At 42.4% G+C, this 11,417-nt stretch overlaps 1 protein-coding gene across 3 annotated transcripts in view; it reads left to right on the top strand.

The window, feature by feature from the left end:
* The first annotated feature begins 431 nt into the window (after nucleotides 1-431).
* The window catches only part of ARHGAP10 (Rho GTPase activating protein 10), a 106,951-nt gene continuing 95,965 nt past the window's right edge, over nucleotides 432-11,417 (top strand). For 2 of the 3 annotated variants that reach the window (XM_087724326.1, XM_087724325.1), the window contains exon 1: nucleotides 432-1,142. In XM_087724326.1, the coding sequence (XP_087580452.1) occupies nucleotides 989-1,142 (154 nt within the window). In that variant the 5' untranslated portion in view covers nucleotides 432-988. Of the gene's footprint in view, nucleotides 1,143-6,345; nucleotides 6,438-11,417 lie in introns of those variants that run through there. The other variant, XM_087724329.1, reaches the window with a different exon arrangement.

Genomic DNA, 11,417 nt, shown 5'->3' with positions numbered 1-11,417 from the left:
TGGATACGAATAAAAAGAAACATTAGGACAGGGACGGTAGGTGCGTTGGTGCGCTTATGCATCCCCGCCCTCTTGATTAAAAGATCAAGATTAGGAAAGCTGATTTTATTCAGTGTAACTGAGGGGGGGGGGAGTAAAGTGAAGTTTTGAATCCATTTATTTAGAAATCGCCCTAATTTAATGGACAGACGCCAAGAATTGCAGCCCAACGGCCGCTACCGCGTTCATTGTTTCGGCTGCATAATAAACAGAACGACGTTGGTCTGAAGGGCCGACGAGAGCGTCGCCGTTGTTTCCTGCGGCTTGTTCTAATCTATCTAAACCATCCCAACCAGGCAGCTGGGAGAACCGCGGAGTCCCAAAGCAGCGGCTGAAGGTAACGCCCTGTTGCATTCCCAAGGGAGACTCCTCCGTCACCCTGAGGAGCGTGAGAGAGGCAAGACCCGGACGGCTGAAGGGAGGAGCCGAGCCAGAAAAGCTCGGCGTCGGATTGGAAAAACTTGGAAAAACCGGAGGCGGGAAGGCCGGGAGTGGAGACTCAGCCTGGGAAGGAGGCGGGACCGAAGGAGGGAATGCAGATGCGGGCCAGCCTTAGTCCCCTCTTCCAGCCAGTCCGCGGGGGGAGGCTCGTCCGGGGAGCTTCTTCGGAGAAGCCCAGCTTTTTCTCCCTCGACTTCCAGCGGAGCACCCGAGGCGGTCCAAGGGTGCGCCGTGGAGCTGGTGGCGGGTTTCTCAACGACCAACTTCTTCTCCGGCAGTCTCCTTCCTGTGGCGTTCCTCGGCGCCCTCCGGTTCTCCCGCATTTCTTCTAGAGGGGTTGGGATAGTCCTCGGCGGCTGTCGGCTTTGCCCGGGTGAGGCGCTGTAGTGACCGGTTCTGGTCTGGAGGAGAAGGCGGGCGTGCTCCTCCTGCAACCTCTCGGAGAAGGATTACATAGGCTGAAGTATTTTGGTCTAACCCTGCCGCCGCCGTCACCTCAGCAGCAGCCATGGGACTGCAGCCTTTGGAGTTCAGCGATTGCTACCTGGACAGCCCTTGGTTCCGGGAAAGGATACGGGCTCACGAAGCGGAGCTGGAGAAAACCAACAAATTCATCAAAGAGCTGCTCAAGGATGGCAAGACGCTGATCGCCGCCACCAAGAGTGAGTCAAAAAGTTGGGAGAGGCGGGATCCAAAAGTATGTGCGGGACGAGAGGGAGGGGGAAGAAAGGCTGGATTTGGCACTGGGGGGGGGGGGCGCAAAGCAAATAGTCGACTTTGCGACCAGATTCCTTGGCGCACGTGTCCCGGTAATCTTTTCTTGCCCCTACAAGGTCTGGGGGGCGCCGAAAGCGCGATTAGCTGTTTGGATTATTTCTCCCGACTCCTCCTCTTGCCTGGGCCAAAACAGCAGATGGGAGCGCAGTTTGAGAAGAGTGTTGGGTTTCTTGGATTGGAGGATTGAAGCTCAGAGTAAATAGAAAAGGACGGTACTAAGAATTGCTAAGGCAAGGCTCGTGTAAGGGGAAAGGGGGGCTCCCCAAATTCACGAGCATTCGGTGCTTTTACGCTAACGACCAAACGATCAGCTTTGATATCGACAGCAATGCATACACAAATTCATACGGATAGTAGAACACGATTAATATTGAATTTAAGAAATAGTTGCAGCTTTCCGACTAACATGTTTGTTAATTTACATAACATAAACTATGCATTTTGCTATTATGCTACTCCTTCCTGAAGTACATTGAAATCCGTCTCGAAGCCGCGCAGCCTCTGAATAGGGGAACACAGTCAGGAATCCCACAAAATTTAATGTTTCCTCATATAAAACTTATTATTTTGGGCTTATCAGTATGCCTTTAATTCCTGTAGCATTTCGAATTATATTTCACTTGTTTTTAAAAAAATCAAAAATTCATTATTGAATATGACACACACACACACACACACACACACACACACACACACAGACACACACAGACAGACACGAACTCTCACAGCTGTCTTTTCTGATTGTCAATTATAGGCCCTTGGTGCTGTAATCAGAGTTTACGAGATTCATATTTATGCACAATATGTTTTTATAGCTTGATTTATTCTTCAGTATTTGTATTGTGCAATCATTGTGGTAATCATTAATTACTTGATTTAAATATTTTCGGAGTATACATCTCTTACTTTGCATTCATTGTAACAACACAGATATGTTCAATTTAGGTCTGAAACCAGGAAACCAAATATTGTGATGAAATTCAACAGATTATATAAAGTAAATATATTCACTTTTGTTTAAGTTAATCCTATATGTATATCTGTATCTTGTGTGTATTCACATTTGTTTCATGTAATTTAAATGGATCTGTAAATGTTCAATGTGTTTGGTGTTTATATGGTGTTTGTTATGCTTGCTGAGTTTCAGGGAATAATACAGGTTTCTAATCCCTGAATATTTTGCTTAAAAGAATAAACCTTAAATAAAAATGTTCTTATCAAGTTTTGCTGGGTGTTTGGGTTCCATTCTGCTGCATTTGTGGGGCTGTAGAATGATGAAGTTATGCAAATCTCAGCCTTGTCAATCTTATTTCTAATTGTATCTTTAATGGCTTTTTAAAAATTAAACACTTTTATTGCTTTTTTCTTCCTTGTCTTGTGTTCTATAGAAACATGGAACTTTGATTTCTGTTAGGGTATGCTGTGATACTGAAGATTAGCTCATATTTGAGTTAATGATTTCCTGATTACAGCAGTGTATCAATTCAATAGTATGGATCAGATAATTGTTAATGGGAAACTATTTGTTCTAATTGTACAACAAATTGTAAACTTTCCTTACAAGTTTATACTCTCCTTTCCTCTTACAACACAGTTTTGAGTTATACAATATATAGTTTTGCCCTGAACAACTGCAGGATTGCAATTGGGTTGTTCTTGCACTAGTTTAACATCCCAGATATTGTCCTGAGTTAATTAAACGTTAAGCCCTTTAGTCTCTGCAAGCAAATACATCCATCATTTCTGTTGTTATTTGCATGCATTTGTAAATTTGAGGAAGAGCCCTAAATCAACAACAAAACAGATTGGAGTGGAATAGAGCTCCACTAATAAAATATAGCTCCACTAAAACATTATTACTTGCTGGATATTCAAATACACTATAACAGAACTTTGGTTTAGCAAAATAGTTTTTAATACTTATTTCAGTTGTTTTTCAGTAATGAAGAAGGAGTAGGATGTACATTTTTATATTAATGTTTGTTGATATTGGTAAAAGTTAACATGTTTTTTTTCTTTCCCTTTTGTTGTTATTTACACTTTCGTTCACCGTTCTAAGTATTTTTCAGGAGTGTTTTTAATCACAATCTTGCATAATATTATGCAAGTACTCTATATAATATATAAGTTTGTATATATAAGTACTCTATATAATTGCTATAGAACAGATGCATGAAAAATAATATTTCTAAAACTTGAGGATAATATACGTTTATTCTTTTTGAGAATTCTTTCTGAGACATGGAAAAACACATGACATATTTAACAGACAATGTTAACACTGTCCTGTTGCTCTGTTCATTAAAAAACATCTAAATAACACTTTTATATCGATAATGTTTAGGATCCTATCACTTCTGTTTTTAATAGTTTTTATCAAAAATTCTAATAATAGTAAAAGAGAATACAAACTAAACTCAGAAAAAGAAAGAATAAAGAAAAATAAAATGTGCAAAGAAAGAAAAGAGAAAAGAAATATTAAAGAACTGACTTCTCATCTTCATCAGAACAAGTACAGACAGAATTAATAATTTTTCATCCCCTATATGATAACAATATTTATAAGAAATATTTCTTTTTCCCATAACCCATCGTTATCCATACGCGAATCCATAGATGCAAAAACTCCCAGGTACACAAATATGTCTTATTTTAATGTTGATCAAACAAACCAACTTTATATTCTTTCCTTTTCTTCCAATCTTAATCTTTAATTTATTCAAATATTGTCATAAAATTTGATCTCTCTTCTTTTTCCCATCTCAAAGGTTTCATCAAGGCTTTAACCAACTTTTTTGTAAGTTCAGTAAGAAGTCCTCATCTAGTCATTCTCTTAACTTGTCATTTGTATTTCTACTTTAATCTGTTTCTGATCCATATTTTAAAGTATTTCTTCAATTTCATTATGTTCTGATTTTTCTGCATCAAGAAAACATTTCACTTCTTTATTCTGAAACTTCTTTTCTAAAAATGTATTTCACCTTTTTTTGCAAGATCTTTTACCCTGTCTCCTTTATTTCTGTCATATTTTCTTTAACTCCTTTTTTGGGAAATAGTCTATCCATAGAAGCATCATTGCTGATTTGTAACTGCTGTTTTCTACTCTATTCTTCAAAGATCCCCTGGAGTATTTCAAATATCGCAGCATTTTCTATCAGTTTACAAAACATAAGGCTTTTCATTCCCCCCCCTTTTTTTCTTTCGTCCTGGAATCTTTGGTTCCAATTTCTGAACTCATAAAGTCATTAGTTTTTGTTAGGGTAGACTAAACAATTTAGCGCCCACTGTTTCTATGGCGTGTGTTTATTTAATTGTCTCCAAAATTTTATAGTAAGAGTTCTAATAATTCAAATTTGTCTAGTATTTTAATTCATTTATAACTTAGATCAAAATCTTACTTAGGTTTTTCACATTTATTTCCAATTCTTTACATTCTTAAGCATTCATTTCTCTTTTATTGAAGGGTAAGGTAAATTTACAGGTAATTTTTCAAACTTGTCATTTTGAAGTTCTCTGTGTTCCTTAAAATAGTTAGATTCCAAAAAGTGAGGTTAACGAAACCAATATCTTTCAAAGGCTCTGCCACAGTTGAAAGCATGTTGGCTTCCCTTTGTCTCCTACCTGTAGATTCAAAACTTTTGGGGAAACTGCTGTCCTGTCTGTTCATAAGGAGCAGCTGCCTAGAGCACAAATAAGTTATCTGCTTATTAAGAGAGGTTCTGTGGGAACAATGTACTCTTTGATCCTTTAGTCTTGACCTGAGATGTTGTGTCAGCTGATAATGGAGATGCTTAGTTCTCTATTCTTCCCATGGATGTATTTTCACTTGTAGTTAGTCAAAGATCCCATTTTCCCATTGCATAGTGGCAGCTCTTACAGTTGGTGCAGTTACTCTTTGGGATCCAGTAATGGGTTATGAGGTCCCTTATGATTTCCCATTTCAATTTTTTGATGACAAATGGCTTTATGAGCTTTTTAAAGTATCTATTTAAAGTAAGCAGGGCATGGAGTAGATTCTTTCTTTCATTTAAGGTTTAAAGACAAAATTATCTTTCTAATTACTTACAATGAAACCTTGCTTGTCGATTTGACTGTTCACTCAAACCTTTGGAGAATGACTAAGGCCTCCTTTTAATTTAGGTTGTTTTCTTTTGCTTCTACCTAGTTTGTTCTCCTGCCATCTATCATTTTTGTTTCTTTTTGTTTTTATTGCCATTTTTTATGTCTTAAATCATTTGTAAAGGGCCCAGAGCCACTGGAAGTTGGTGACATATATTTTAGTAACAATGCTTTTCCTAAATGAAGGGTTGAAAACATAGATTTCTCCCTAGTGGTGGAGGCAGCATCCAGACTGGGTTAACCTTCACCCACTCATTGCGAGGACTGGGTCTGATAACGTCGTTTAAGCTTTAGACTCAGTCCTTCGATGAGTCCCTTCTACTCAGAAAAAGAGAGACCTGTGATTGACAATTAAAATAGTTGCTAAATGAGCAGTTACTGTGTTTAAGACTTTATGCAGGCAAAATTCTTAGCTAATTTAAATGAGAACAAAAAGATACTTCTTAAAAATATAATGCACATTGTTCTTCCTGTGAGGTCAAGTACTTTATATGTAAATATGTACCTATTAATATGGGGAATTGGACCTTCATTTCCAGCTTTCTGTAGAAAAGCAGACTTAGTCCTCATAATTGCAATGGGGTGGAAACATTGAGATGCAATTCTAGTGGAAACTCGTAAACTAGAAGCAAAATACCTGATAATTTAATCAGCTTTGCTTTCCTTCCTTTGAATATAGTAATGTCTATAACATGAAGCCATTCTGAATCAAGGAGGTAGCAGTTCTTAAACTGATAAAACAGCAGGGAATGCTTCTCTATTCCTTTTCATATTTACATGAAGCTGCTAGATATGATGATGATATCCAAGATATATATCTACAGACTGGGGTTCAGAAGGAGTACAGTCCACTAAAGTACTAAATTTACAACCATAATTGGAACCGTAATTTTGGTCAATAACCAATGCTGTGGTAAAGTAACACATCACATGTTTACATTATTTAGCAATGGCAATCCCTATGGCTGTCTTGAAGTGAATCCTACTGGTCATTAACAGAGGATCCATCCCAATTCAAGCCATTCTGGGCTTGGTCCTTCTCAGACCCAACTCTCAATGAGGTAAGAGATTACCTGCAACCACACCTTCCTATTTCCCTCATCTATGCTTTTTTGACCACCTTACCTCTCAGGACAGCAGGCAGCATGAGAACAGTGTGGCTTTGGGTTGCTTTCCACATCCCAGGAAACCTCAGTTGTCCCAGCCCAGTCCCGGTTGCCCTGCACTCTCCATTTGACTCCTGCATCCATCTTCTTTCTCCCACTGATGACAAGACATGCCCAACCTGGATGCTAGGCCATATGTGGCTGGCTTTGCATGGAAAAATGAAAAAGCACAAAGCAACTTAAAAGGGACTGCAGCACATTCAAGTGCTTCTTTTCACTGATCCTTTTTCAGCCCTTTTCAACACTCACCTCCCTTTTCCCTTTTTCTGCCACTCACAGTCAGTCCACTCTTTGCCAAGAAAGGTCCCTTTCTTTGCAAACAGCTTCTGGGCAGGGCTGGGATTTGACTTTGTGCTGTGAAAAGTGGGGGGTGGGGGGTGAGGCTGTTGTGTTATTTTTTTTAAGGCTGCTGTATTTGGTGGAATAATACTCTCAAGAGGCAAGAGAAGGTAGAGTAAGAAGAAGTAAATTGGGCGAAGGATTGTAACAGTGAGCAGTAAAAACAACATTATGTGGAGCATTGGATGGGCTGTTCCAGGCAAGAAGGATCAGCAATTCAGTGCTAGTCCCAATTTCTGGGAATCATAGTCTGGTCTGTTGCTGCTAAATGCAAGATATTTGTTCAGCAATGCTATATTCCTCTATTTAATCAAGGACAAAAAGGCAGTCCTAGTGTGTATTGCTGAAATCTGGGCAAGGGCAGGGGAGGTGGCGCTTTGGAAATTTCCTTCATTCTATTTAACTATTTAAAACTGCTGGGAAAGGTCGTCTGTCATCTGAGATAAGATATCAGCAATATAGAATAGAATAGAATTCTTTATTGGCCAAATGTGATTGGATACACAAGGTACATTTTACATTTCTACCTGTGATTAAGAAAGGGCTTGAAGTGGGCTTTACATAGTGTCTGTGGGGAATAGGATGGGAAGAAACCAGTACAGATTAAATTTAATACAGAATGGTGATTTATCAAATAATCATATGGATTAATTAAAACTTTGAAATCCTCACTTCTCTAGAAAGAACAGGATGAAGTCCAAGGGCTCTTCTGGGCATGGATCCTACTTTAATACCAGATATACGCTGTGACCAAGAATTTTATTGCCCCCCCCCCTAAACTTAGGCTAGTGCGCCAAATGTGGCCTTTTCTGAAGTGAGATGCCATCATACTTGCAAACAGCCGAATCTAAATGGACTCTGGGTGGTAGCATTACCACTATTGAGAATAACAGTTCAACAGCATCAAGAGTAGGTATAGGCAATCTTTGTTCGCAAAGTCTTCTTAATATTTTTGGTGACCCTAGAACTACAGAGTGTGGATCTAAATTGTAGACCTTGGGTGGGGATCAGTTGGAAGAGGAACATGGGTTTTCATTGATATTTTAAAAGGGAAATACCTATCCTGTGGCTTACATATGATTTCCTATGTCAAAACCTGTATTGCCAGCTTTCAGCTCTCTTGATCAGAAGCTTTTCCAGAAACCATAAAAAGGGATTCAAACTAGTCCAACCTCTCTGTATTACCAGTCCCTACCCTGTCTGGGTGTTTGCAGAAAGTATCAGTTTAAGCTTTTGTATGTTGACTCATCAGGCCTTGTGTAAAGGTATAAATTGCTATTTTTAAAAAATCTGTTTGTTAACACTGTGTGGTGATCTGATAGTTAAGCAAGGTTGGCTTCCACAGGAACATTATGGTTGGAAGCATCTTGCCATCTAACGCCAGTAACCTGCAACTAACATATACAAAAATTATGTCTAATAAATAAACCTCTTCTCCTAGGCGCTGCTTGGAGTTTCCAAGCACAGGGCCAAGCACGGGTTAACTTCAGCTTGCTGCCCAAGGACTGAGTTTAAGATTATTGTAGCTCCGTCTCTTGCTTGCCTCAGAGGCTCAGTTTTCAAAAAGCTCAGTCGCCCTACAGGACGTTTTTGGGGGGATCCAGGCCTTGCGCAGCAAGCTGGAACCCACCTTTCCTTTGAGACAGTATAGTGTAGCTCCTTTAAAAGTTTATTTTCAGTGTTTTTTAGTTAGTTCCTTGTAGTATTTCTGTTTCTTATTTTATTTTGACTCTGTTTAATCGCCTTGATACCGGAACGCGTGGACAGCCTTCCTGGAGTGCTGCTGAACCCCGTGACTCGGTTTGCAGCCACACACGTTGGGGACTCGTTTAGCAGCCGTTAGCAAGGGCACGGGGACAGGTAGGGAGCTAGGGTCCCCATCGCAAGGGGCATTAGGCCCCTCAGACTTCCCCAAAGTCGCTCTTGGCGCACGCATACGGCCGCCATTTTGGATTCAAGTTTTGGCACGCTTTTCCTCTGGGCTTCTGTGAAGTGTCAGACGGAGAGGAGACAGAGCAAGATGCTCTGGACCTCTCTGATGACGAAAACCCCGCTCCTCAACCAGCTGCGAGTTCCAGCCTCTTTAAGCCCTCCGTGTTCAGGGTTATCTTTACTAAGGCTCGGGCTGCTGGCCCCCAAATGGGTCTCCCAGCCCCGGCAGATAAGCCCCCTTCTGTTCAGGGTGCCAAAGAAACGGTAGGCCCACAAGTTCTCCATAGTGAGGGGGGAGGAGTATCCAGGATGGGTGTTGACTTTGTCCTCTCATGATTGGATGAGTCAGATAAGCTCTTTGGGTAACGCCCCCTGGCCAGCAGGACTACCCATTCTTCTGACTCATCTCAAGGAAAAGTTGCACTACTCAGTAACTCCAGTAATTTACAAAGGAGTAAGGAAAATAAACTTGGATCCGGCGAATCCTGCCTCCCTTCATCGAACACAGCCTCCTCCTGCAAGGATTGGACTGCCACAAGCCCCCTGGGGCGGCACGCTGCCCTGGCCACTGAGTGAGACGGAGTCACTCAGGGAGGACAATTGCCGGGCAGGCAGGAGGAGAGGGCAATATGCTTCCTAGAAGCAGCCCTTGATGCAGAGGCTAATCAGGAGCAGAAGCGCTCCTCTGCTCCCCTCGGGTTGAGCCACGAAGCTGGCTAAAATACCCTGGAACACCTGTGCTGGCAGCCGACAAGGTGAGAGCCGGAAAGGCTTAGAAAGAGCTGCCTGGGAGGCAGGGGAGAGAGCTGCAGCCATGGCAAGCCTGCAAAGGCAAAAGCCATTTCCATGTGCTCCAGCAAGGAGGAGCCGTTTGAATTTGGAGCCGGGGCCATCTTGAAACCACATGGTCCAAGATGGCTGCCCCCAGCAGCTCAGAGCCTCAACTCTCAGCCCTCCAGCCACAACCGGAGGCTTGTGGAGCCCTTGAAAGGTGAGAAACCATCGCAGAGGCATTAGCCAAGGGCGGGGGATGCAGCAAAGGGCCAACAGGAGGCTTGTTAAGGGAGTTAGAGGCAGGCGGTGGATCTCCCCCCCCTACTTCCTAGATGAATCAAGACTGCACGAACCCCCCCCCCCCCAACCTGAGAACTCCTCACCTCCCAGAGGAGGATTCCCTTCGGCTTGGTGCTTCAGAAATCCTGCCTAAAAGTCCGTTCTCTCCCTTTCTAACTGCATAGTAACAGGAAAAGCCCCCCCCCACCCTTAAGGACGCTCTCCTTTAAGGAGGAGAAAGGGGCTTGGCGAGAATGCCATCAGAAAAAGGCTTCCAGCAAGAGCTGCTTTTTTTGGGGGGGGGGCTAAGTCTCCTTCACCCTTAAGAAAATTCTCCTTGAGTAGGAGAAGGAGGGGGGAGGGGCGGGAAGTCCCTGAGTAGGAGGCAAAACAAAAGCTGTTTTTTGTGGCTAAGTTCTGAGGGCGGGGCGATGGCAATTGCCCTGCAAAACCATTTGGAAAGAAGGGGGGAGGGGCCCCACGTGGCCAAGCCAAGGAAGAGTATTCAGCCCCCAGGGAGAGACAGAAGAACCTCCAATCAGGTTAGAGATTACCCCCCCTCCCCAAAGGCTTTCCAAGGGTGGGGGTGAATAGGCAAAGAGCAAATGCAATACAATACAATACTATGCAATACAATAGCAGAGGGGGCAGGAACCTTGTAGGTCTTCTAGCCCAACCCCTTGCCTAAGCAGAAATTCCTACACCATTTCAGACAAATGGCTATCATTACTAGTCAGCCCTGTAGCTCAATGGTTAACAGCTGACTCTGTAAACCACTTAGAGAGGGCTGAAAGCCCTATGAAGCAGTATATAATTCTAACTGCTATTGCTATTACCATCCAACAGCTGCTTAAAAATCTTCCACTGTTGGGGCATTCACAACGTCCGGAGGCAGGTTGTTCCACTGATTAATTGTCTAACTGTCAGGAAATTTCTCCCCAGTTCTAAGTTGCTTCTCTCCTTATTAGATTCCACCCATTACTTCTAATTCTGCACTCAGATGCCTTGGAGGATAATCAGGTTGCCTCTTCCCTGTGGCAACCCCTGAGATATTGGAACACTGCTATCACGTCTCCACTAGTCTTTCCTTTCAGTAAACTAGACCTGCCCAATTCCTGCAACCGTTCTTCATAGGCTTTAGCCTCCAGCCTGATCCCTCTGTTGCTCTTCTCTGCACTCTCCCTAGAACCCCCACATCCTTTCTACATCATGGTGACCAAATTGAATGCAGAATTCCAATCTGGCCTTCCAAGGCCTTATAAGGGGGAATGAACACTTCACGGGAGCTTGATTCTATTCCTCTGTTTATGCAGCCAAAAACTGTGTTAGGTTTTCTGGCAGCTATTGCACACCGCTGGCTCATATTAAAGGGTGGTCCACCAGGACTCCAAGATCCCCTTCACAGTTACTACTGTGGAGCAAGGTATTCTGTACCTGTGCACTTCACCTTCGTTGCCTAAAGGTAGAACCTTACCTCTTGAATCCCATTTCCCTAGGTAGTGCCCAATGTTCAAGGATACCAAGATCCTTCTGCATCTTTAGCCTGTATTC

The sequence above is a fragment of the Thamnophis sirtalis genome, unplaced genomic scaffold, assembly GCF_051295495.1.
Source record: "Thamnophis sirtalis isolate CommonGarterSnake01/CBP01778 unplaced genomic scaffold, rThaSir2_p1.2 scaffold_10, whole genome shotgun sequence".
In the NCBI taxonomy this organism is placed as follows: Eukaryota; Metazoa; Chordata; class Lepidosauria; order Squamata; family Natricidae; genus Thamnophis; species Thamnophis sirtalis.
The sequence above is the reverse complement of the archived record's forward strand: the minus strand, read 5'-3'. Positions and strand labels throughout refer to the sequence as shown.